The sequence below is a fragment of the Syngnathoides biaculeatus genome, chromosome 12, assembly GCF_019802595.1.
Source record: "Syngnathoides biaculeatus isolate LvHL_M chromosome 12, ASM1980259v1, whole genome shotgun sequence".
Taxonomy (NCBI): Eukaryota; Metazoa; Chordata; class Actinopteri; order Syngnathiformes; family Syngnathidae; genus Syngnathoides; species Syngnathoides biaculeatus.
Window position 1 is genome coordinate 3334753 of NC_084651.1, and position 26789 is coordinate 3361541.

The 26789-nt window shown below is 46.9% G+C and overlaps 1 protein-coding gene across 9 annotated transcripts in view; it reads left to right on the forward strand.

Moving 5' to 3' along the window:
* Positions 1-26789, forward strand: part of wdpcp (WD repeat containing planar cell polarity effector) — a 66279-nt gene that overhangs the window by 36420 nt on the left and 3070 nt on the right. For 7 of the 9 annotated variants that reach the window (XM_061838139.1, XM_061838137.1, XM_061838136.1 and 4 more), the window contains 5 exons: positions 2441-3050; positions 6046-6234; positions 7461-7584; positions 8314-8377; positions 19690-19822. In XM_061838139.1, coding sequence (XP_061694123.1) covers positions 2441-3050; positions 6046-6234; positions 7461-7584; positions 8314-8377; positions 19690-19822 — 1120 coding nt within the window. Of the gene's footprint in view, positions 1-2440; positions 3051-6045; positions 6235-7460; positions 7585-8313; positions 8378-19689; positions 19823-22689; positions 22790-26789 lie in introns of all 9 variants that reach the window. The other 2 variants (XM_061838140.1, XM_061838142.1) reach the window with 1 other exon arrangement.

A 26789-nucleotide genomic window follows, 5' to 3' on the forward strand; every position in this document is an offset into this window, starting at 1 on the left:
CTCTGGAAGCGCACCATTTTCGGGCCAAAAAACCTGAATTCAAATTCAAAGACTAAAGGCATGCGGAACAATTTTCAGTTTCTCCCACTCCAACCCAATTCACCTTCAGAAAAAAAAACTTCCCGTTCCCACCACCCCCGCCCCTCCCCGCACCCCCGGCCCCGTTTCCCTTCCCCGCCCATCCCATCACCCCTCGACTCTCCTCCAAGTGCCTCCATCTCCGCAGCCCGTCTCTCTTCGTCTTTCTCTGCTCCGTGAGCTGGAAAATTGGCTTCAAAAGGCCACTGCTGTGAACAAGGGCCAGCCACACAGTCGGGCCCGTCCGCTTTATCTTTCGCGCCGCGGAGGGGGCGAGGAGGGGGCCGGGGGGGGGGGGGGGTGCCAGTCAACGAGAGAGGAAGAGCGAGGGAGAACGGGGAAGAATAGTTTTGAGCAGTCACTGAAACCAATAAGCAGGAGAAAGCTACTTAGCGGGGGCCTCGCTGTCCTGTCTTGCTCGTAGTTCTTCCCCGTCGTATTCGCATCCGTCTTCGTCCGCGTCTCGTCCCCGGTCAGTCGTCGGCCACTTCGTCCTCACGCTTCCTCTCACTCAGGTCCTCGTTCAGCCTCGGAGCCCCCTCGGCTAACCTCACCCTTTCTCAAAGACTTTAACCCTGGCCCGTTTGTTAACCTTGTATTTGCTTTAAACCATCAGATGAAGCCCTAAACTTGGTTTCAACTTGTAATCTGAAACCATAACCATGAGCCGAATCCCTCATTTGAAAGCCAAACACTGGCATCAAAGCCTGATTTCATACCCCTAAGACTTGTTCTAAACTCTAAACCAGGCTTCACACCCTAATTTGAAAACGCAACCCTTTTCTGAAACCCTAACCTTCAGCACAGTCCCTAATTTGAAACCCTAATATTACTTTTCTGTCTTGAAATCCTTTTACCTTGTTTGAAACCTTAACCCGAGGCCAGGACCGTAGTATGAATCCTTCAACATAAACATTGGTTTTAAAACCCTCTCCTTGGTTTCAAATCCCAATTTGGAACCGTAGCCGAGGTGTGAAGCTGCTATTAATCCCTAATATTGGCTTCAAATGATGTTTTGAAACCCAAATATTGGCTTCAAACTAATTTAAAACCATAAAACTTGTTTGAAACTCTAGTATTGGTTTCCAATCCTAACTTTAACCCCTCTAAATTGAAAATCTAACATGAGTTTGAAGCCTTAAAGCTGTTTTGAAACTTCTAATTTGAAACCTAGCCTTCAAACTGTCATTTGAAGCTCTGACCCGTGTTTGAAACGGCAACATTGACTTGACACCCAAATTTGAAGCCCGGGTATTCCGTCACACTTGACCTAAACATCAAGCTGCCTCAGGAAAGCGTAACCGGCCCTGCTCACTTCCTGGTTCTCCACCAATCAGGTGTCATTCTTGCCTAGAGATGCCTTCAACTAAAGCAAATTCACTGAACGGACGGAGCATGATGAAAATATTGCATGTTTTTTACATTTATACAAGCAAGCCTTTCTTGGGGATACCCCAGTCCTACTGTGCACTGATTCCCCCCCCCCCCAACTTTCCTGTCCTCACCCCCCAGGGAGCAGCAGGAGTCTGCTCCGGGGGGATTACCAAGACCGAGAAAAAAAAAAAATGCTTTCAGTAGACCATGCGCAGGCAAAACTGAGCCCCTTCCTCCCCTATAAGTCCTTTTTTGGCAGTTCGTGCCAAAAAAAAAAAAAAAAAGTGTGGCGCCGGGCAGCTTTTGCAGCAGACGGCGCATCTTTCTGTCCTCACGGTGAAATGAAACGGCATGATTTAGCAAAAGCCGCCACGCTCAGCGCGGGCCTCCAACGGAAGCTTTGTGGCCCGGCTTAAATCCCCCGACGCTCCCCCGAGAAGCTCCGCCGAGTGACCGCGCGACCGTTGAGCCTGGCCGCGATCCAGGTGCCTCGTCTTCAGTCGTCGTCTCTCGGAATTGGATTCGCGTTGACCGACGATTGTTGTTTGTGGTCGTTCGTCTCCCCGGCCGAGGATGTTTAGCCCGCGATGTTTGTTTGTCGTCTCTGGCGCTCGGGGAGAAGCTGCGTTTGTTTAACCTTGAGTTGAAAATGAAGAGCTTATCCTTTGCGTCCTTGATTGACAGTCTGGTGTTTACGGCCGTGACGCTTTCCTCCGTCCCAAAGTGGCTTCAAGGGCTGGCCGGAACTCGAAACCCTGATCTCAGCTTCAAAGCTGGATATGAAACCCAAAGATTGGTTTCAAACCCGAACTCGAATCCAGTCTACATGTCTACAAGCCCTCATTTGAAACCCTGACACAGGCTTGAAACCAGAACATCGAGCTTCAATCCTTGAATTGCACCTGGCCTTGGTTTGAAACGCTCATTTTAGACCGTCACGCACGTTTGAAACTCGAACATTGTTGTCAAATCCCCTTTGTGTCCTCAGGTCGTGAGCTCAATGCAGACGGAAGATGATCTTCTGGTTTGCACTTTCAGCAATCTTCATCCCTACCAGCTGCTGACCGTGGAAGTGCCCGCGGGACCCCAAGCCTCCAGGGAGGCGTCCTGGGCTAAATCCAGCGTGTACGAATACGCCAAAGGTCGCCTGCACCGCCTGTCCGCCGCCCGCGTCCTTCTGCCCTCTCGCCCCATCACCTGCTCACATCACCCCAGCGAAAACCTCCTCCTACTGGGGCTCAGCGACTCCTCCCTGGTGCTCTACGACCAGCGTCGGGAGGTCTCCCTGCGGGCCCCCTGCCCCATGCCACCCGCCATCGCGGCCTGGCACCCGGCGGGCGCCTTGGTGGTGGCGGCGGGGGCGACCCAACAGGGCGAGCTGATGTTCTTGGACGTGGGCCTGGCGCCCGTCGAGGTGGCGCTGGTGGCCGAGGATGCGACCCCCACCGCCACGCTCGAGCTGGGCCGGCACGTACGCTGCCCCGGACCCCTGCGGAGACTGCAGTGGGCCGCGGGCCCAGAAGGAGGCGCCGATGACCCGGATACGATAATGCTCGTTTTCCACGGGGGGCTGTTAGCAGTCTTGAAATTACAACTGGGTATGTAGCGAATGCGCAAATTGTACACCATGTGTTTGTCTTCACACTACAATCGAAACAAAACTTATTTCAAACCCGAACCCGGGCGTGAACAACACATTCCAAATCCCCAAAAATTGGTTGAACCCCAAATTTGAAACCTTCAACTTCATTTGAAAAGCTTATTCGCCCTCGAAACCCCAATTTGAACCCCTCGCCCTGTCTTGAAGACAGACTTAACGAAGGCAACGGTCTTCTTCGTCCTCGGTTGCGGGTTGTCCCGGCAGCTCCGTCGCCTCCTCCGGTGAATTTACGGACGGACGTCAAGGTGAGCGGCAGTCTTGCTCTCAGAGGTCATTCAATAAAGCGCCCCGGGTGGGGCATACGCACCCCCACACTCCCCTTCCCTTCCAGGTGCATTGCGGGGCGCGCAGTTTTCCGATAAATCGTGCGCGGTGGCCGCGCTCTCCCTCGGGGGGAGGGGGGGGCTGATAAAAGTTTGCCAATCAAAACGTGCTCGCGAGAGACACACACTCAGTGTCTCAGACCGTGCGCCTTGTCTCTTTTCTCCCCGTGCCTGCGTGGCTTTCCTCCGGGCACTCCGGTTTTCCTCCCACATCGCACAAACATGCTACATTCATTGGACACTCGAAATTGACCCAAGGTGTAATTGTGAGTGCGACAGTTTTATCTCTGGGTGCCCCGCGATTGGCCGGCAAACAGTTAAGGGCGTACCCCGCCTCCTGCCCGTTGACCGCTGTGATAGGCTCCCGCGACCCTCGTGAGGATAAGCGGCAAAGAAAATGGATGGATGGATGGATTATCTCTCACATATGATGAAGATTTGAGACCCCTCCATGATTTCTAAGTGGGAGAACCTGGGGGAGTATAGCAGGGTGTTCAAATACTGTATGTGAATAACTGAGGCATCATGAAGTTTTTGTTATTAAATTACGGACTGTATAATTTGGTAGATATAGGCCATGATCTACCGGTCCGGCCCTCCCGGTAATCAATTTTGAGCTCGAACGAGTTTGACACCCTCCGCCGCCTCCAGCGCTCGTTGATCAGGACGTCCAAATATCCAATCGCTCAACGCAAGGGGGGGGGGGGGAGTCGCCAACTCTCGTTTTTGCCGCGACTTGCCCGTCCGTTCGGGTTCGAACGCATTGTGCGGTAGGCCCGAGCGAGTGTGTGCGCGCATGTGTGCGCGCATGTGTGTGTGTGTGTGCGGATAGAAGACGGCGTCTACATGCATGAGGAAAAGGGGGGAGAGGGGTGTCCTCTAACAATGGTGTTGCCTCCTCTGATGGCGTGCCAACGTTTTGATGAAGGAAGCGACTGCACATCTTTTTCTCCGTGATAATCCCCCCCTCCACCACCACCACCACCACCAAACTCACACACACACACACACACACACTTGTTTGTTTGCACGCACTTCTCTGTGTTGACTCCTTTGACAAGGCTCGCTACATGACAGAGTGAAGAAAGACTTGGCCCAGCTCCAAATTCCCCCCATAAGAGGAAAGAAGCTCACTGGTGCAAACCCCCACAAGCAACACCCCCCCCCAACCCCAGCACAGCCCACCCCCTGACTGCACAGAGATATCTCATCTGGGCATGCACGTGCGACACAAAAAAAAAAAAAAAGGGGGGGGGGCCCTGTACCAGCAGCGATGCTGGAAGAACAGCGAGGAAAATATTGGGGATGGGAATTAGGTGATCCGAGTGTGTGTGCCAATTCCAGGGGGGGTGGGGGGGGACACACACTTCTGATTTGATCATCAGAATTTGTCACCGAACCCAAATTCAAAACTGACCCTGGCGCTAACGCTAACCTCAGCTTTCAAATGAGTTGACTTGACTGAGGTACACACACACACACACACACACACACACTCTGTGTGCAGCAGATGTATTGACACACATTAGCGCACTCTGTCAGGGATTTGGGACTTGCTAATTGCTAGCTTGTCATTTGAATTGCCTCCCACACGAGCGCACGCGCACACAAATAATCACGCGTACACCTTCCGCCGTCAAGTCGGCACTCGAATGAATGCAGAAGAACATTTGAAGGCTCGTCCAATCAGAACGCATCGTTCATTTTGGCGCGTATATAAACATGGGCGGGAATGTGGCAGCCCCACCCCACCCAAAAAAAAAAAAAATGTAAATTAAAGTAATCTGGTCACAATGGATCGTGATCGGCCTTGGCCGTTCATCACACACGCCGGCGGCTGGCGGCGAGGTTGTACCGGAGCTCGTTGGTTCATTATTCAGTTGCCTTCTAATCTCACACAAAAGCACAATCAAGTTATTCAAAATAAATACAAGAAGTTGGTTAACTCAAACTGACTTAAGACCAAAACATATCCCGTATATACATTTAATATATATATTGTCGAGGGTAGTTACTGAATTTAGGAGATGCGGATATAAGATGTGTGTGTTTTTGTTTTTGTTTTTTTTTTTACTTCTTTGACATATTTTTGTGCTAATAGTCGAATTGAATTTGGATTTTATAAACTCAACAAAATGACTGTTGCAACCCCGATTTAAAATCACATTTTTTAATCACGAACCTTTGCATGGAACTCCTAATTTGCGACCTTGACCCTGGGTTCAAACAGCTATTTCAAACATGAACCCTGATATGAAATCTTAGCCATAATTGGAAACCGTAACCCGAATTTAAAATCCTAACCATGGGTCAAAACTCCAATTTGAAACCATAGCAACCTTTGTTTGAAACTTGAACCCATGCTCAAAGCCATAATTTGAAACCCCAACCTTGTCCTCAAACCCCAAATTGTTGAATAATATTAATAATATAATAATATCAATTGCACTGTTAAACCTCCTGTTGTGTTACAGGTGAAATTGATCTCTTTTTCATTCAACAACTGGATGCATTTTTTTCCCTCCAAAACATATATATCTTTATGTATTTGTGTGTTTCTTTTGATGATGACGCAAGGAAGTGACCTTTCGTCATCGTACCGTCCCTCAGGAGCGGCGAGCGGGTTCCGGCTGGATCGGGTGCAGCTCCTCCGGCAGCGTCTGCGCGCCGGTCAGGTGCGGGAGGCGCTGGGCGTGCTGGAGGCCGCGGACTGGAGCGCCGCCGCCGAGCAGTGCTGGCAAGGCCTGAGCGCCGTCGCCAACCACCTGCTGAGGCTGCCCCTGGACGCCCGCACCGAGGGTGGGTCTCTGGCTCCGGTTTTTGTTGGTGCATATTTTATGCGCGTCGATTCATTCATAGCGGCGCCTTCCGGTGCGCGCGACTCGGCTAAGAGTTTCATAACTACTGAAGGTTTGTCAGTTTCATACTGAATATGCCCCTGTGAAGATTGGGTTTTTTGTTTATGTGGCATCATTTAAATATGTATTGCTTATACATATTTGGACGCCACGTCCTGTAAATGCTATCGGTAATTGCGCTGTTTCTCAATCTCTGTTAGCGTGAAGCTAGCGGTTAAGGCAAAGTAATGCGGTTGTTTTCTTTCGTCAGTAAACGTCAAAAAGGAGCAAATTCACAACCCGTTTTCCGTTCATGAAAGTTTCCCGGGACCACCAGTTCGGTTCTTTTCTGTGCCTCCTCCAGTGGGTTTGTTGCAACCTGCCGATGACGCGCTAGGATGAGCGAACGCTCGCAATTCTGCGCCTCCTCATTCGGGATGTTCTCAGATTAAAGTGGTGGCAACTGAATTTATCGTATCATCAGCAGGTTCCGATGGAGATACTGGAAGAGTTACTGAAAGGCATTAGGAGTCATGGTAGTGGTCCATATTCGATTTTTTTTGTTCACTTTTTGGAAGTACAGTGACGCCTCGGTTCTTGACCACAATCCGTTCCAGAAAACAGTTTGAGAAGTGATTTGTTCAAAAACCAAAACGATGTTTCCCATTACAATGAATGGAAAAAGAAATAATGCGTTCCAAGCCTAAAAATGTAGGCTTTTTAGAGCATTTTTTTTTTTCGATTTTCCTGATCATAAACTACATAGTAGAAATACATGTATAGTTTAACAACAGTCACTACTGGGACACGTCTCTGTACAGAAGCTGTTATACAGAATAACAAAAGTGCGCTGGTTGTGCCACGGGCATTATCTCATTCCCGGGGGGTTTTTCGGAGGGTGTTTGAATAGACAATAACAAGATGCGTTGTGGTTGGGGTCAGCTGTTTGCGCCACACGCATGATGTTATTTCCGTTTTTTTCGGCGGCGTGGGAATTCACAAGAAAGCGCAGCGTGGGTCAGCTGGTCTGGCCGCGCGCAATATGTCATTTCTGGGTTCGGGGTGCATTCGAGTACTGATTTTCCTTCGAAAACAGAAGCAAAAAAATCTCGAAATTTTTGTTCGAAAACCGATTTGTTCGAGGCTTTACTGTAGTTGATATGGTTTGTTGATTATTTCTGTGCGCAGAGCAACTCGAAGCCGCGTTGGCGACGTTTTACGCCCCCCCTGCGCCTCTTCCCGATAACGTCACGGCGGACTACAAGGAGGCGGTCCACAAATACGCCAGACGCTTCTTCCACCATCTTCTCAGGTACCGCAGCTTCTTCTTCATTTTGTTTTTTTTGCATATTTGGGATCTCCAAAAACTCACGTTTGGACGATCCATTCAAGTTCTTTTCTTCTTCTTCTACTTTTTGTCATCTTTCTGCCGCCCCCGCCACCGCGCTTCTGCCGTTCCGCTGTTGGAGAATACTGTAAATCGCCTTTGAAGTGACGACAACGCGACGACAGGGGCCGTACGATTGTGAAGTACGGCGGTCCAAAAATGGTTTCTCCCCCCCCCCCCAAAAAGAGAGGGCGGGGGGGGGGGGGACTTGCATTTCAGAGGTTTTTGGAGTTATTTGGCCCTTCCGCTGATGCACATTTCAAACATCGCACACCGGTTTGCGCCGTCCTTTCATGCCGGCATCTGTTGGCGTACGTCTGGTGGAAACGGACGCTGTTGTTCACGCCCGCCGCTAGCATCTCTTTCTCCCACCCTCCCCCCTTTTGCTGGCATCCCTCCCTCCTCCTCCCTTATCGCCCACCTGCATTCTTTTTCTTTCCGCTGACATCAATTGAAGGAGGACGCGCGCACCCAGCAAGCGTCTCTTCCCGAGTTTTGTTTGTTCCCCAGTTGGCGCTTGACGACAGGAATCAAGTTTTGCCGTTTGTTAGCTTGCTTTCTGGGCGTTTCAAAAGCGCTTCCAGTCAATGTCGTTATTGAGCAATTTTTTGACACTTCTATTTTACATTTGATTGTCTCCCCTCCTCCCCGCAGACATGAGCGCTTGGAGAAGGCCTTCCTGCTCGCCGTTGATCTCCAAGATAAAGATCTTTTCATGGTGAGGCTCAAGTCGTTTTCATTTCTGTTTAAAAATAGCGAAATAACGACGACGTCGTTCATTTTAGCGGTGGAGTGCACTTCAGTCGAATGGATTACTTAAAGAAAAAAAATTGAATTCATTTTATGGTGGTTTTGTCTGAAGGGAAGCAAAGACAAAAACTGGATGGGAAGTGCCAGGATGCCGGCGTGTTACCTGCACGTCGCCACGCGGGCACCCTTAAAAACGTTGATATTTACCCTCTACCTATCCACCCTCAGACAAAATTTGCCCCCCAAACTCAGCAAAGGTTGTTTACGCAGTGCGGGGCGGAGGAGTGAAATGACCTCCACGCTGCAGAAGCGAGGACACGTCGCAGCATCGAGTCCTTTGCGTCGCAAGGAGGACGGAAATGAGAATAATTTAAGAAATGCGTTTGGATTTTCCCCTGTTGAGGGAACATAACTCCTGCTAAATGCAGCACTGTGGTGATTTTTACTCATTTTTGATTTCACGTTCAAGCTAATCATCCATCCATCCATTTTCTTAGCCACCTATCCTCACGAGGGTTGCGGCTGTCAAAGGGCGGGAGGCGGGGTACACCCTGAACTGGTTCCCAGCCGATCGCAGGGCACCTCTAGACAAAAAGACGCACTCGCAATCACACCTAGGGGCAATTTAGAGTGTCCAATTAATGTTGCATATTTTTGGGATCTGGGAGGAAACCGGAGTGCCCAACCCGGAGAAAAGCCACGCAGGCACAGGGAGAACTTGCAAACTCCACACAGGCGGTGCCGGGATCGAACCCGGGACCTCAGAATTGTGAGCTGATCCACCGTGCCCCACCCAAGCTAATCATTTCAATTTTTATGAATACCAGGTGAGCAAACGACATCCGTCGTCTTTTTGCACTCTTCACTTTCACTTCATATGAATTGTAATATTCATGAAACAAAAACACGAAAGGCTTCCCAGCTAATGGACACGTCCCAGACTGCAGTGGAAGTAGCCGCGATTTCCGGAAATCTCTTAATTGTGCCACCGACAAAAAAGGAAAATCTTGTGAATGGCAGCAGCTGCCTGCATAAAGTGATCCAATCCAGATCGGTGACACAATAATGCGACGCAAGGACGCCTTCGGGGCCCGTTCCTCCTCATTGTGGCGGCGCGGCAAACACAAAATGGCCTACAATAAAAGGTGCGCCGCCACCTGAGTTTCACACGAAGTTGAAGAGGCTCCGGCGGCATTGTGCGACCTCTCTCGCCTCTCGTCGGGCGCTCCATTCACGCCGGCGGCCTCGTTACTCCTCATTTGCATTTGACTTGTAACCCATTCAAGTGTCGGGGGAGCAGGTGTGACGGACGCCTTTTCAGCGGCCCCGGGCTCGCCCTCTTTCTTCCACTCCACGCTGAAATGCTCCTCCATGCGGCGGACCCCCTTCTCTCTTTCTTTTTTTTTTTTTTTTATCCAACTTGGGAGGGGGGCGACGGGGGGCTTCTTTTGCTCTGAAACACTAATACGCAGGCCGAGGTACCGGGCTGGGGGACCTTGAAAGGCTGGTGGTGCTGTGAGCGTAAAGAGGAAAAGTGGGGTGGTAGATGGTAAAGATAGAAAGCAATACGAGGAAGTCATGAATTTAGCAAATATTGTACTTGACATAATTAAATTGAATTAACAGGGCATCAATTGATTGAGCCTTACAGGGCAGTATACGATGGTCGGGCGGACATGCTGTTGATTGAAACATATAAACTCCTCCCGGTACAGCAGAAATATTACTCATTCTTCACAGAGGATAAAGAATACTTGACTACGAGAAGCGTTATGTTGTGTCTATCAGTTTTGCTTCCCCACTAGTGTTCAGTGCACGATTGAAGGGATGAAAGCACCCAGACATAGATTTAGCTATTTAGCGTTAGCAGACTGAGATGTGCCCAAGATGTGATTTTAAATGGATAAAGCAAAGCAAATGTATTTGTGGAGCGCATTTCATACACAAGGTAACTCAATGCGCTTTACATGATTAAAAGCATTTGAAAACAAAGAGATAAAACATTTAAAACGGGATGAAAACAATAAAACAAACAAACAAAACATTTAAAGGAAAAAAAGACAGTTGAAACCGCATACCGTGCAAGTAATGTGATCAAAAAGTGGATTTATTCTAAAAAGCACGAGAAAAATAAGATTTTTAACATTCACACTTGGGGCTGACCGCACCTCTGTTGGCAACTTATTACATTTTTGTGCAGCATAATAGCTAAATGCTGCTTCACCATGTTTGCTTTGGGATCTGCGCTCGACTATTTGACCTGAGTCAGTCGATCTCAGAGGTCGACTGGGTTTGGTATTCCGTTAGCATTTCTTTCATGTATTCAGGACCTAAATCATTTAGTGATTTGTAGACCAGTAGCAGAACTTTATAATCTATTCTAAAGCTGACTGGAAGCCAGTGCAAGGACTTTAGGATTGGAGTTCTATGCTCTGACCGCTTTGTTTTGGTCAGAACGCGAGCTGAAGCATTCCCAATGAGCTGCAGCTGTTTAATATTCTTTTTTTTTGGGGGGGGGGGGGAGTCCAGTCAGAAGACCATTACAACAGTCAAGTGTACTTGAGATAAAAGCATGGATGAGCTTTTCCTCATCCAAGACTTCACCCTTGATATGTTCTTCAGACGGTAGAAGGCAGTTTTTGTGATTGATTCGATATGATTGTTGGAATCAAATCAGAACACCAACGTTTCGGACTCGGTCTTTGCCGTTTAAAGGCATAATTCTCTTTATTTTGCTTTGTTTGATGGGAGTGCCACGATACAACTTGGATACTTTTTTTTTGCTGAATTGTTCACGATATCCCCAAAGGCTGCTTACTGTGAAGTCAGTTGAGTTCTCGACCACAATACGGTCCGCGTATCGCAAGTCTGCGCTCGCTAGTGAGGTCAGGTCCAATTTTTTTTAACAGCATAATTCCATTTTCTTCACTTTCTGTTAAGATAATGACAACTTTGATCACGTTTCTAGGATTGAGTAAATCAGAATATTTGTAGGTGTACGTCGATAGAGTTCCCACTGTTCAAATCAAAGTTAGCTTACTTAAGCTTACCGTTTGAAAAAGCTGCTCTTATTCTGCTTTCGCCGTGGCTAAGCGGCCGGCGTTAACGACGACGCGAGCGGCCTCCAAAAGTTTCGCGTTGTTTTTGCTCCGGTGATCAAGCGAGCAGCAAAAGCCAAAAGTGACATTTCACCTTCACCTCTAATTAGGCTGTTATGTTGCCTTAACCTGCTGCTGGGCTGGGCCAGGCTGGGGTGTTTGCGGGGGTGGGCGGGGTTGCCGGGGTGGGGGGGTTTTAATGAGGGCAACCCCCCCCCCACCCCCTCCATCCTCACCCAACTCTTTCCGACTCCTAACTTGCCCGCACGACTCAATAACGCATGGCCGCCCGGCTAAAATGCGCACACGCTCCAACCCGGATGACCCAGCGTGATCGTCACCCCCCCCCCCCTCTCCCGCCGCCACCCCCCTCCCTGGGGCGCACTATTGTTACCCCCGCTGACAATAGAGCTCCTCTCCGAAAAGAGGAACGCTTTTGTTCGAGTTGAAACACTTTCGTGTCAGCCCAAATTGAAGGGGAGGAGGACGGTCGAGGTGGGGTCAGAAGTGTAAGACGGGAGGGGGTACTTGGAGAGGTCCTTTTTTGGGGGGGTACTGAGTCATTTGCAATATTTGGGGTGGGTGGTGGGGGTCTGTAATTGGCGCCGTTCTGTCGGACCTTAATTAGCTTTTGATAATGACTGATCGCGATCAAATAAGCAATTACGTAATTCCTCCAATTTGTTCCCCCTTCGCTCTCTCGCCGGCTCGTTGGAGCTTGTTAATTCAATCAAAAACGTGCATGATAGCACAATCCGATGCCGGCTCGTCCGTTCCCCTCAATTATAGAAATGCGTGTTTTCATAACTTTGCACAGCGACAGAAAAAGAAGCGGCACACTAACGAGCTTCCCTCTTTTTATGCCATTAAAATCCATCCATCCTTCCATTTTGTGTGCCGCTTATCCTCGCGGGGGGCGCCACAGCCTATCCCGGCTCTCAACGGGCAGGAGGCGGGGTACACCCTGAACCGGTCGCCAGCCAATCGCAGGGCACATAGAGATAAACGGCCGCACTCACAATCCCACCGAGGGGCAATTTAGGGCGTCCAGTTAATGGTGCATGTTTTTGGGATGTGGGAGGAAACCGGAATGCCCACCCGGAGGAAACCCACGCAGGCACGGGGAGAACATGCAAACTCCACACGGGCGGCGCCGGGATCGAACCCTGGTCCTCAGAACTGTGAGGCCAACGCTTCACCAGCTGATCCACCGTGCGGCCGCCATTAAAATCACTTTATTAATATTCCGTGTGGGTCAAAATGAGTCGTTTAAGTTCAACGACGGAGCTGCGACGAGTGCAGAGCTTTTTGTCACTTCCCAAGTATTTCAGAAGCAGAATTGTTGTGTGTTTTCCGTTGGATGGTTTTTTTCCCCCAAGTTCTATTTTGCATGGCAGAAGCTGTTTGGCAGCATATTCACAAATAATTTTTTGGAGCTGACAAAGATTTCTCTTGAGTGACGTCCGTGGCACACAGAGCGCCACTGAAGCGGCCCATTCCAAAAAAAATAATATCAGGTGACAACCTTTGATCATATAAGCGATATCTACCGACACATTTTAGCAGAAAAACTGTGACCCTGGTTTTGAGGCTCCACGTACAATTACACTGTGTTGTATCATTTTGTTTTTAAATTGAACCACAAAATCATGGTGCAGTTGTCAAGGAAGTGGTGGATTTCCCCTGGGTGTTGGCAATTATTGATTGCCCTATTGCGCTTGTGTATTTTGGCAACAGAGACTCTCCACGCTTGGCTTTTTCGACACAGGTTCATATAAATGTTTAAATATAGTGAAGTGTTATTGTAACTCACTATACTGTGAACAGTAGACTGTCTGGGTGTTGCTTATGCTATGCCATTTTGGGCTGTCGGGTGTCACAATTTCCACTGTTAGCCGTTCATAATGCAAAAATAAGCAATCGGGTCGTCCCTCAAGTCTTCGCAGCTCGTTAGCGCGTGATTACCCCGCTTGCTAATTAAATGAAGAACCGCATAATCTGATGCCAGCTCATTTGCCCCACCCCGAGCGCTGTGTTTTCACACTGTTAAAAAAAACGAAAGCGTCTTTAGCGGCTATCCTCGCCGCAATCTCGACACCGGGGGACGGCTGCACGATGACGACGTATCACACGTTCTCGCCGTGAAGCTCTCTGCTGTCTCTCGGATGGCTGATTAGCATTCATGAAAGTCCTCAACGCCGATCTGATACAAGCGCGAGTCAAACACAAGGCTAACAGGTGTCCGGGGATTAAGCCCGCGTTAATTAGCCAAAGTGATAAAATACACTTACTGCACATTTGCATACTTAAGCGTTCGGGGAAAGTCCGGCGCTACTTGTCAGATAAAGATGGAAAATATGTCCGTGGTAAAACCTTTTTGAGCATATTTATTACTCCGAAGAACTCGACTAATTTTATGGTGGGAGAGGAGGGTCAAATAACCTATTAACATGAGAAGTTAGTTTGATTCTATACAAAAATATATTAATTTTGGGGGGGAAATAATTCAAGATTTGGGGTTAGCTTGCCTCACAGTCATCGTGGTCAACTTATGTCGGGGTGATTAAGAAAGCGGCCATTGCGGTTTTTAGGTTTTGTTCTTTAGTGGACATTTTTAGAGAGTTGAATTGCGTAGGTTCTCATAGCCCCCAAAATAATTGAAAACTTATATTTCCTTAAATATGTTTTATAATTGGCATTTTTAAAACTGATTACGTTTGAATTGAAATATATGTTATATCCCCGTGACCCTCGTGAGGATAAGTGGCAAAGAAAATGGATGGATGGATGGATATATGGTATATGACTTGGAAATAAAAAAAAAAGAGGTAAAGTATTTTTAATTAAAAAAAAACATTTTTATGAAAATATTCATCAAGTTATTATTTTTTACAAAAAAAGATATTAGATTTGTCTATTTGGTTGCTTTGAATTTTTGCAACTTTTACTTTCTATTTCTTACTCAACAATTTTATAAAGACAGAAAACAATTTAGAAAGTGATTGAAAGTAATCTTTTTCTTTTTTCCTGAAAATTATCAAATCACTTTGAGCCTTGAGGCCTTTAAAGCGGGAAATTCCCGACCAAAATTGGAGAACTGAAAACCTGAAGGAGACCCAGAAGGAGTGTGCAGACCCGTCCGAGCCCGACGTGCCTCCCGCCCACTCGCAGACTTGCTCATCGGGATTCACCTAGAAAAAAAAAGAAGAAAAAAAGACGAGCCACCTGTTCCTCTTCACCCAGATCGTGACACACCCGACGTGACCTCCTCACCGGCGGTAATAAAAGCGATCGCGTTGCGACGCCGAAGCGCGGCTTAAATCCCATAAAGGGAGCGATCGTCATTTTTGATCCTGTTTGACAGCGACGCAGGGCCCGTTAATGTGCGCCAGTTAAACTAATCCGTCGTTTATTTGGACGTCACCCAAATATCAGTCAATATTGGGCTCTTAGGCTCCAACCCCCCCCCCCCCCCTCAAAAAAATGGGCCCGCTAAAACACGGGCCTCTTTATCAGCGCCGCTGTTAGCTGGCGCGGCGCAACCCCTAAAGCTCTTGTATAAATAAGATTAGTGTTGCGTTTGAACGGCGAGAAATAAGAGGTGTAATATCTGATGGTTTTATGCGCAGTATTACTGTTATCCCCGCTTAGTCGCCTTGATACGCTTCTCTCCTCGCTCTCTCTCTCTCCCTCCCTCTTTTTCCTCATTTCTCGTTTGTTCATTGTTTTCCTCCCTTTCGCTCTCTCTCTCTTTCTGCAACCATCCAGACGGCTTTATGAGGCGCTAAGCGTTCAAATGTTCAAATTGTCCTGCCGGGTACGTCGTGCGGCATCGCCTCCCGCGCTGTGCACTTTGCTATGATTTTTCCGTCAAAAATTTTAAAAACGCATGATTTTGAACACCGTGGAGATTCTAAACAGAGCAAAATGATCAAATACTTGGTTGTGGTGTGTCGATACTGCGTCCTGACGATTGCAGGATCCATGCGAGCCTACCAACTCCTCGTCAAACATGTTAGCCTCGCGGATTAAATTTTATTTTGTTATCTTTTGCGAACAAATTCAACAAACAAAGAAGTTTTCTCGGTTGAACATTTGCCAGTCCCTAGATGACAATTTCAAAAGCATTTTGTTTTATTGAGGGTGTAACTGACTTGGGAAGTTACGCTAACAATAATTGGATTTAGGTTTGGATAGGCAGAGTTGATACAACATCATCAGATTTGGTAAAGATATCTACGTGATGCAAGTGTATTGATACTGTGTTGATACATTGTGATATCAACACACTGTCCAAGATAATACACGGTGTTTTTGTACACGAGACAGGTTAAAATTTGACATACTTCATCGGACAGCATAAATATCAACATTTGGCGATGATCTATCGATACCGTATCGTGACGATACGGTGATATCTGGCCCGAGACTAAAACATGCTAACGTTTACCCATGCGGCGTTGGGATACACGTTGCAGAAATTCGTCACATGGCCAAAATATTGTTTGGTGCAGATAGATCAACGCAGTATTGCGATGACATTTTGATATCTTGTTTTTAATTATAGTGGCTATCAAAAGTCTACACACCCCTGTTGTTAAGGGGATCTATAACTTGTACAGCTCAAAAAAAAAAAGTGAAATGAAATCAAGTGAGATGATGTGCTTGCACAATTGTACACCACTACTACTACTACTTTCAAAATATATTTAAAAAAAACTTGGCAAATTGGAGTCGGCACACACCAGCCACCATCTCAAGTGGCCAATCGTTTTCAGGTGTTCCGGTAGACTTTTCCCGACATTGTTGTACTTTCAGTTACAGTACAAATCCGGGCCCGAAGAGAGCTTCCACGGCATCAGAGGTACCAGGAAGGAAAAGGGTATAAGTCAATTTCCAAAGCTTTAAATGTACTTTGGAACACGGTGAAGACAGTCAACATCAAGTGAGGAAAATATGGATCAACAGTGACTTCACCGAGAACCGGGTGTCCCTCCAAATTTGAGAAAATGACATGAGGGGGGAAAAAAACGGTCAGGGGGGGGGGGGGGGGGGGGCGACAGGGACTTTCTAGGACTTGCAGGAATTTCTGTCATGTACTTTTTTTTGTTCACTACACGTGACTACAATCTACCTTCTTGCTGTGAGGTTAGGGTGACAAAGAAAAACAAATAAGCACTTGAAATCACAGATTGAGAAAGCATTACACCCCTAAAAAAAAAAAAAAAAAAAAAAAAAATCAAATTCAATTGTCCTGCGTTTGAGGGTGTGCATTTTTATGCAAGCAGATTATTTAAGTATCGTATTATTTCTCAAAAAAAAAAAAAAAAAAAGGTTCTAGGTCACATTTCAAAATGATAGCGATGAATGCAGCTTCGCGTTCGTATAACTTCCTGCTGTCCGTTAGCCATGCCGGTGTACGTTTAATGGGGGGGGGGGGGTCCTGGTGCTATCCGCCGCCTCTTTTTCGCTTCTTTTGAGGCCATTTTGTTGTGGTCCATTTTCACATTTCCTCCCTAACTGGCCGCCACAGAGGGCAGACGCCACACCATAATTACCCAATCTGTTCCCATTCATACACTTCCATTTTCCCTCATTGGCGTCCACAACCCCCCCCCCTCCCCCCACCTCACCCTTTCCGGCCTACGTTCCCCTTTGCGCCTCATCTCTTGTGGAAAGCAGCAGCAGCTCTCCTCCTCAGCCTCGTCCACCTCGCCCCCGCGGGGGTAGAAAAGCCGGCCCTTCGATATTGACGGGGTTGGGGGGTGGGGTGGGGGGGGGCGTATTAGGGCAGAGTGCAGGCCCAGCTGGACGCTGCCTTGAGCCAGCTGAGGGTTATCCGCGACGTCGCCGCGGTGTGGTCGTGTGATGTCGCTGATGCGGAAAGGCTCTCCTCAACACGCCGCAGCCTTTGATGGGCCCCGGGGCCCCCGCGGCCAGCCCCGGAGCCCCTCGGTGGGGGCCCGGATGTGATTCGCTCTCGCACCGAGTCACTTTAGCGGGGTTCCGATGATCTCTTTCCTTTTTGTTGCAAACTTCCACCATCGCTTTGTATTTTTTCGGAATTTATTTCGCTTTGGAAAGTGCTTGGAAAACCTTTTTTATTAAGTACATCATAATATAAAATACGTGGCACTCCCAAAAAAGTTTTATTTTCCTAAAGAGCATCATTCAAAATATTGAAAGCCACTGTAACATTAACGCTGTTCTTAAATACAGGAAAATAATAAATGTTGACTAAAAATTTGGCAACACTTGTTATAATATATATAATATTAAAAAAAAAAAAGGATAAAGGGATATTTAGAAAGTTGTGCCATTCAGCAATACTGCAGTCAACGTACTTTGTCAGTAAAGTGCAACTTTTTTTTTTTTTTTAAATCATTGGCCTTTAATTATGAACGAAGGCGTGCGAGCACTAAAATGTTTCAACTCTACCGCTCTCGATCAATAAGGCCAACGTCACACCCCCACAGTCAAATACATCAAGAACAGTGATGCCTCGGTTCTCGACCACAATCTGTTCCAGAAAACAGTTCGAGAAGTGATTTGTTCACAATCGAATCGATGTTTCCCATTACAATGAATGGAAAAAGACATAATGCGTTCCAAGCCTTAAAAATTTGGCTTTAAAGCATTTTTTTTAGCTTTTCCTGATAATAAACTGCCTAGTAGAAATACATATATAGTTTAAATACTTTATATAGTAAATTAATTTCTGAAATATATTTATTTTTTTGCTTAAAACGTATGCTTTAGTAGTAGAGTACGCGAGGCTGGGAGTGCCAGTATGTGTAGCGAGCCTTTTTTTTTTTATTTTTTTTTTTTTTAACAAAAGTGCAGAATAACTTTACACAAGCAATTTGCCCTCTTTGGAGCCACGATTTGGGGGTTAATACGGTAGTCCTCCATAAGAAGAAAAACATCAATCAAAACCGGGACACGTCTGTGTACAGCGGCTACGTTATACAGAATAACAAAAAGTGCGCCGGTTGCGCCGTGCGCATTAATGTGATTTCCATTTTTTTTTTCAGGAGGGCGTTCGAATCGACAATAACAAAACACGTCGTGGGTGGGTCGACTGGTTGCGCCGCGCGCATTATGTTATTTCTGGGTTTTTTCGGCGGCGTGGGAATTCACAACAAAGCGCCTCGTGGTCAGCTGGTCCATCCGCACGCAATTCGGGGGCGTTCGAGTACCGATTTTCAATCTAAAACAGAAGCAAAAAGATTTTCGTAATCACATCGTTCGAAATCGATTTGTATCGTAAACTGCATTGTACTTTGAAGTTACACACAACTAACGGGTACCTTGCAATTGTATTCTACTAGTTTTGATTTTTATCGTCTGTGAAAAATAAGTTGGTTACTCCGACTTACTGCTGATTTGTGGCGTATCCTCCATCTTTATGTATTTCTGTATGTCTGCATCAGACTGCCACGGGGTGGCCGAAGCAGAAGGACGAGCCCAATGTCTGTTGAGTTGAAGCAAAAAATGCATGCGAAACTGCTCAATTCATCAAATTTGTTGTTCTTTCTCTTCATTTTCTTTCTTACTTTTTCTTACATTATGTGAAAACAGAACTTTTAATTGAGTACAATTTTTTTTTTTCTAATTAGAAAGGACACAAGCGACCCTGAAAAAAGTCTTTAAATATCTTCAATTTGGACTAATTCATCTTGCACACATCCTGCTGGAAAGGGAACATTATGTCTGACAAATAAATAGAAGAATGGTTTTTTTTGTTTGTTTGTTTGTTTTTTTTGCATCACATCTTGAGGTCCTCAAAGGCAAATATGAGCGTAATCATCCTCCCGCTTGATGACTCAAAGACGACCACGTGAAGCGTACACGCTCCTTTCCGATATTAGCGCCTGTGCTAATACGCGTTTTCTGTGTGAAACTCCTCTCTCGCGCTCTCGCCCGTGTGACAGATAACATCCCGCCGCAGTTCAAAACCGCACAAGCAGGCTGATTTCAAAGTTTTCCTCGGGAGAAGCGACATTTCATCCATGCTTCTGATGTGGGCCTTCAAACATCTCATTTTTCCCCCCATTTCATCCGTTTCCTCCTCCTCTCGCCCTCTCTGCCGGGCCTCCTCCCCAAAAAGAGAAGTATTGTCAGCGCCGGCCCAGATTCATTTTAGATTAATGCGTCTTTCTCTCTCGTCGTACCTTCAAAGGACCTCCATTACGTGGCCGGCGATAAGGGCGAGCTGGTGCTGGCGGAGGTGGCCAAGGCGAAGGCCCGCCAAGTGGCGGCGGCGCGCGACGGGCAAGAAATAAACGCTGCGATTAACCGGAAAGACGTTGAAGGTGACTTTTTTTTTTTTTTTTTAACATTTTAAAGCAAGCTACACAACCTCAATGACGATTACGTCCACTGGCTGTTTCGCTCACGTTGGACAATTCAAAATGAAACCTGCTTTTATTGGTCAAACGAGAGCCTAATCATCAATTCACTTAAATATTCTTTAAATAATGTTCATGTGCCTTAAGAATGCCTGAAAAATACGATCAACAACACGTCTGCGTTGTCTTAGGAACACGAACATGTCCGACGAGTCCTTCAGATGAAGAAAGCGCGTCGTTAGCTGGGCGGCGTAAGGTCGCGCGCCTACGGCCGATGAAAACGCGCATTTCTCTTCGGTCCCTAACGGGATGCGCAAAACGCGCCCTCGTGGTCGTCCTCGTAAGCCTCTTAATTAGCTCCTCGATGATTTGCCGGCATCACCTGCAGCTCAGCCTCGCCTTGGACGAGCGGAAGGCGGCCGGGACGCGCGTTTGTCGGCCTTGCGTGGACCAACGTGTTTGGAAACGCGCTGGGAACATTCCACGGCTTGTGTTCTGTGAATGGATGCAAACTGCGATCTACGTATTTTGGGTTATATGCTCTGCGGCCGGCGGCCTAAGGTCTCTGGCCTGTGGTGTGTGTACAGTCTTTGGATTATGGTCTCCAGATTGTGTTTGTTGGGTAAGGGTATATGAAATTTTTTTTTAATCATTTTTGACCTGTGGACTATTCACTATCATCAAGGCTTTTGGTCTACGGACTACATTCAACGGGTATTGTCCATTGGTCTATTGACAGCGGACTGTGGACTTCAGTGTAGGGACTGTGATCCATTCATTTTGCTCTATGGATGGTGGCCAACGAACTGTGGTTTCTGGACTGCGGTCTTGGAATGTGGCCTATTCCCCACGGTGAGCGGCATCGAACCCCACCGCGCAACTGCTCCAGAAACAAAATGGAGGTCGGAACGACTCTCGCGAGTAAGCCGTGAGTCTGTTTTGTGTGATCCGAACTACCGCCCGATCCAAGCAATTCGCGCTGGAGACTGTTGTGTTTATTGCTATTTTGTACCGCGTTCCCTCCGAGACAACATCCCGATCTTCCCTTCAGCAGATAGTAACTGACCTTTACCAGAACAGACTCATCATGACGTTGGGGGTTCCTTCAAAAAGCTTTTTCTAGGTTTGAATATCTGCTTTCAAATCCACTGCAGCCTTGTCAGTGAACTCTTGTGTGTGGATTACGGCGCTAGAGGATTCGCCATAATCCATGGTCTGTAAATCTGTAGGTCATGCTACACAAATCGTAGATCATCAGTAGTCCGTAGTCCATTAAATGGAGACTATAGACTCGTACAACCAGTCTTCCTACAGTAGGCCATGGTCCATACAGCATTAGACCGTAAACCATAGTCCACTAACCATATTCCATTGGTCCAGAGACCCGAGAACTTAGTCCGTATAGCGCAATCCAACTGGATAAAAACTATCAATCCTGTGAAGGCTCGAAGATGATCTTCTGGTTAATAGTTCGCTACCATTTCTGGCAATAATCATATTTTACCTCCACAGACGAATTCATTTATTTCAGGAACCCGCAGACCCAAATCAGATTTTCTATCTGAAACTTGAGTCTCCTTTTGACGCTTCGAGCAACTTTTCGACGCAGCGAGTCCGCGTGCGGTAGCCGACGGATGTTGTTTTTTTTTTTTTGTTTTGTTTTGTTGTTTTTTTGTTTTTTTGCATGCGCGTCTTCTCGCATTCACGCGCGTCCTTTTGTAAGTGGCGCACTCAAAAGGCACAATGGGAGAATCGCAGTGCAGCTTAGCGACGGTCCTTTCAGAAGGCTGCTGGCTGACAAGTAGACGATGGGCACAGATACGCCATTGTGAGCATCCCCACAAGTGGGAAGGGAAGCTTTGCTATCGCTTTTTCTTCTAGGTCGTGGTTTTCTTTTTTTTTTTTTTTTTTTCTCTCCGCCAAGAGCGCCAGCCAAGTGGCTTTGACGTGCGAAGTTGCCACGCGGCCGCCGGGCCTTTGCGCTGGCGCCGGGACAAGGAGGGCTTTATCTGGAGATCCACGTCTACCCCGTCGAAAAGCTTGTTAGCTGCGGCGTGTCCTCCGACGAACAGCTGTTAGTTTTGCGTTTCCCACTTGCTCTTTTTTTTTTTTTTGCGCAACCTCCGTCGCTGATTTGACGAGAAGGAGAACAAAAAACATCATGAAAAATGATGACTGCAATAGTAAACGTCGTGCTAATTGCCGTCATTTAATGGCTGTGGACGTGACGTTAATGAATGTGGAGTAAACTATTAAATTATATTATTTTATACTATTCGTTTGTGAGGAGTAAAATGGCAAGTATGCAACATTGTGGAAAAGCCCCAAAAAAATGAACGCCCAAAAAATGTTTCAGATCATCAAAGGAATTTGAATGTCCCGTAAAGAAAGCACAAATCAATATAAAATGCAATTTGTCAATGACGATTTTATTTATTGAGGGGATGGGGAGGGGGGTCCAAACTTTTGTGACCCTCTGCGAAAAATTAATTGCCACTTTCTTGAATCATATAATTACATGATTGATGATGAGAATGTGGTTATTAATTACATGATTATGATTTTAAAGAACCACAGTTCTTTAAAACCGTTTCCTGTATGTATTTCAATAATTAGTTTTGCATGATTCCCTCTAGGAAATAATATGTTGGTTACCGTGGAATTCAATTTGAGACAGACTTTTTGGAAACAGATTAATCACGAAAATCAAAATTCCTCTGTGTTGTCCATATTTCTGTCTTTCTTTCTTTTTGTCGTTCATGTTAGAAACCAAATACTTTTTGCCCCGCAGTATAACCGTATACTGTACTGGAACATTTCAATGTTTTTAGATGTCGTAAGAGAAAAGAACGGTGTGCCCGCTTACAACCTGACGGGCAAATGCCAAACGACGGCAGGATCATCGCACTCAAACACTCCCAAAACAACACCGTGAGTTACACGTTTGTTGTAGTCCATCAAATCATTTTTATTTCCATACATTTTAATGCCATTGGCAAAATTGTACCGTCATTTCCAGCCTATGAGCCGCGACTTTTTTCACACGCTTTCAACCCTGCGGTTTATGTGGTTATGCGGCTAATTTCAGCTTTTTTTCTAACGACCGCAGGGGGGCACTCCAGCGAAAAAGGCAAGGGTGAGACTGGTGCAATATATGTGCCGAGGAAGTGACTTTTACCGGTCCGGCCCTCTTTGTGCTGCCGTGTCTCAGTGATTTTTACCAGCCTGTTTTTTTTTTCCAACCAGCCCCGTTAGCGTGGCGTTAGCGTTAGCATGGCTGCGCTAGCGTTAAACTCTCTATGTACTGTCTTTTTTTTTGTAAATATTTTGTGTTTCAATGTAGGCACTTGCGGCTTTTACACAGCTGCGGCCTGTGTATATACCAAATGGTATTTCCTTTACAAATGTACTGGGTGAGGCTGAAAACCAGGTGCGCTCTGTAGGCCGGGAAATACGGTACATTCTATACCTAACGGGGACTGCTTCTCATCTGTGTTGCATGGAGTCCACGACCTCTGGCACTGTACATTGGCCACAGTCCATAAAGTGTGGCGCCGAATCCAGAGATCCTAATGTGTAGACTTGGTCCACAAACATTTAATGAAGGACTCTAGAACGTAGACTACGGAGCATAAACCATTAGCCAATATATCTTATTCCACAGACAATGATTCATAGATCCTCGCGAATGCGGTACAATCTGGAGGCCGTAGACCATAGTCCATGAATCTTAGTCTGTTGGCCGTAGACCATAAACCAGAAGCCCTAGAGCTTAGTCCAAAAACCGTTAGCTATTGCGTGCAGTCCATTGACTCAACAGTCAAACACTCTAGACCTTAGCTGTTGTCCATTTTCTTACGTAATCCATATTTCATAGTCTATAAACCATATGAAAGCCATCCACCTCTGTATCGTCCTACATTGTATTATAGCCGACATGCCAAAAATGTCTCTTTTTTATGTTGTCTTGCAGATCATTTTTATCCTTTTGTTAGCGAACGTCGTCGTCGTCGTCTCGTCCCCGCCGACGTTTGAAATGTCAAAGCCGTTTCGGTTCTGGCTCTTACACGAGCGGCGCGGCCCCGAAGCGCTTTCAAAACGCCAGCGTTTGGAACGCCTGACGAAACCCCGATGATGGTTTCGAAGAGTGTGACTAAACGCACAAATTTAAGCATCCGCGGCTCTATTGTGAAATTGGGACAACTATCATGCCGGAGTGTTTCTATGGGATTTGTGTTCTTTATGTCCTCCCGAGGCTTTTCGCGGCTCTTTGACTGATGAGTCCGTCCGGCCGGCCGCCTGGCCTTCCTCTAAGCCCGTCCAAAATCCTTTCCTATCGGCCAATTTGAGTCCAGAGCGGCTGAGGTGCTCTGTGCTAAGCTCTACCCCCCCCCCCCGTCCCCTATAAAGAAATCACGTTGGCAATACCCTGCCCCAAGTCTTCGCCTGCTGACTGAGGCCAACAAAATCACATCCAGAAAAAAAAAAAAAAAGTCTTTGCCTTAAAAGAAATGAAATCAAATCAGTCACCCATCCCTAGCATTCCGCCATTGTAATCTACTCTCAGATGAAGTTTCTTTGTTCCTCGCACGAAGCGGGCGACGGCTTAGCTTTTTGGAGCGTTTGGCTCCATGTGCGGCAGGCACAATGGCGGTCGGCGGGCTCGTCGGCGTTTCCCAAATCCAGAAATCCAGATCCTCGTGGAGCGAGAACGAGCGGGAATCCGGGACGCGAACCAACATTTCTTTGATGGCCGCCGGCATCCGTCGCTCTCGGCCACATTCGCGGAGGAGCTTTATTTTATTTCTTTCATCGTCGGCGATGTCAATTTCAAGTCTGTTTCTCACTTTAATCTTCAATTAGTTAGAACCAGCGCCCGTCGGCCCAAATCCGCCATCCATTGTGCGCACTTCTTGGATGATTTTACCGCAGTCAATCCGCCAAAGGTCAATCTGCTACAGACTGTAGATTGTGATCTGTAGACTAGATTCCACAGATTGGAGAACATGGTCAGACCATAGTCATTGTCCCTGGACCTCAGTCAGTATACTAGTGACTGATACTAAACCATACTTCAGAGACCGTGAAATATTACGTTCTCCTTCAAGTATGCAAGTAGACCTCACTTGACATTACTATTTGGCACACAGGAGCTTCACGGTTGTACATCGTCTTGTTGCGGTCTATGTTTTGTGCAAACCTGCTTGTAGATGAGCGAGAGCAGCATGGCTGAAGTCAGTTTGAGGGGGCGCACGGCGTCACTCGCGATGGCCGCACAGGTCAAGTGTCAGAGTAAACACAACGACTGCAGTTTTCGAGCGGCCGTTCAGTTCATCCCGTTTAGTCCTCTCGCTTTCTCTCTCTCGCTTGACTAGGAACTTTGATTGTTTTTGTTGTTGTTGTTCAGCGCTGACAGACAAAACCAGTCCAGGACAGAACACCCCCACCCACCACCGAAACGCCGATAGCGGCTTGTGTTTGTGCGTGTGCCTGTCACGCACCGCTATTTGTGTGCTGTGTAACCCTAACCCTAACCAGGAATATCAATAAGAATGAACGAGCCAACCTGGCAAGCCGCGGCCGTACCTCGCCGAACGTCGTCGTCTTCATCGCACGACGCGTACGTTACAATCGTAGTCCTACACGCAAAGGTAAAGTCAAACGTTAACAGTAAATATGAAACTTTTTTTTTTTTGTTCTTTTTAAACGGGTATCGCCATTTGTGACCGCTGTTTCGATGCGACCACTTTTGAGCGCACGTTCTCGATTCACTCGGCATTGAGAGAGCCAAGCGATGACCCATAATATGCTTTAGAGGAAATACTGTGGGAGTAAATGTGTGCCACCAGGATTTGAATTTGAAATGCCACAGAAAAAAAGGATTTGAATTTGAAATGTAAAGTGGTCACATTTTCAACGGTTGCTACAATTCGCTGCCTGAAATTCACCGTCTGTGCCACCTGGCAGAACAGCCAGCCAATTACAGTTACGTGTTTTTAGTCACCTGACGTCACGTGACTAAGGTGGCTTAACAGGATTGGCTGGCTGTTTGGGTCTGACCTGAAGTAACCCCTACCTGTTGGCCCAGACGCTGAATTTTAGACAGCGAATTGTCGCCGGTTGAATTGTTAACATTGAAAAGTTACACTGAAACACAACTATTGAAAATGTGATCACTTTACATTACATACAAGACCGTTGGCCGTTGCGACGGTCTGAGCACTCCCCCGTCCTGAAAAGTTCCCTTGTGATTAATTCACATGCGTTACTTGTTACAGGGGACCTCTGGGTACGTAGTCGATGCTGACCTGGAAATCCTCCGATCTCATAGTTCCCCTTCTTCGACATAGCGCGAGCTAGCATACGTTATATCATAACCGTAACCCTAACCTCAAAACAAAAGTATACACACATCTGTACGTTCGCTGCGTTCGTCTTTCCGAGACGTCCGTAGCGCACGTGAACGCTCGCCGACAAGTTGTCGAACGGCACACGTTGACGCATGGAAGGGGATGTTTCAGACTGGCCGGAAGTTTACAAAATATACGCTCGTGCGCATTAATCGCAAGGAGACTTTTCAGCACCGGGACCGCTCAGACCGTCACAGCGATATCTCGTTTTAACGAAGCGAGCATCTCCATTCGCCGTCGAAAGTGCCCTCAAAAGACTCCGCAACTCCTTCATTTACGGATTGGCGACGAAGAGCACACGTAATCGCTTTTATTTTGCTTTCATCAACCAAGTAACCACATCTCGGTAGAGGAATCTATCAAACGGGCATACATAATTTGAAATGTGGTGGAATGATTCCGACTTCAAAGTAAAGGGATTACTTTGAAGACGTTTGCGATTTTACCGAGCTTGACAACGTTACCATCTTTTTTTTTTTTCCTTTCTTTTTTTCGTCCCTCTCCAACGTGCGAAATGATTT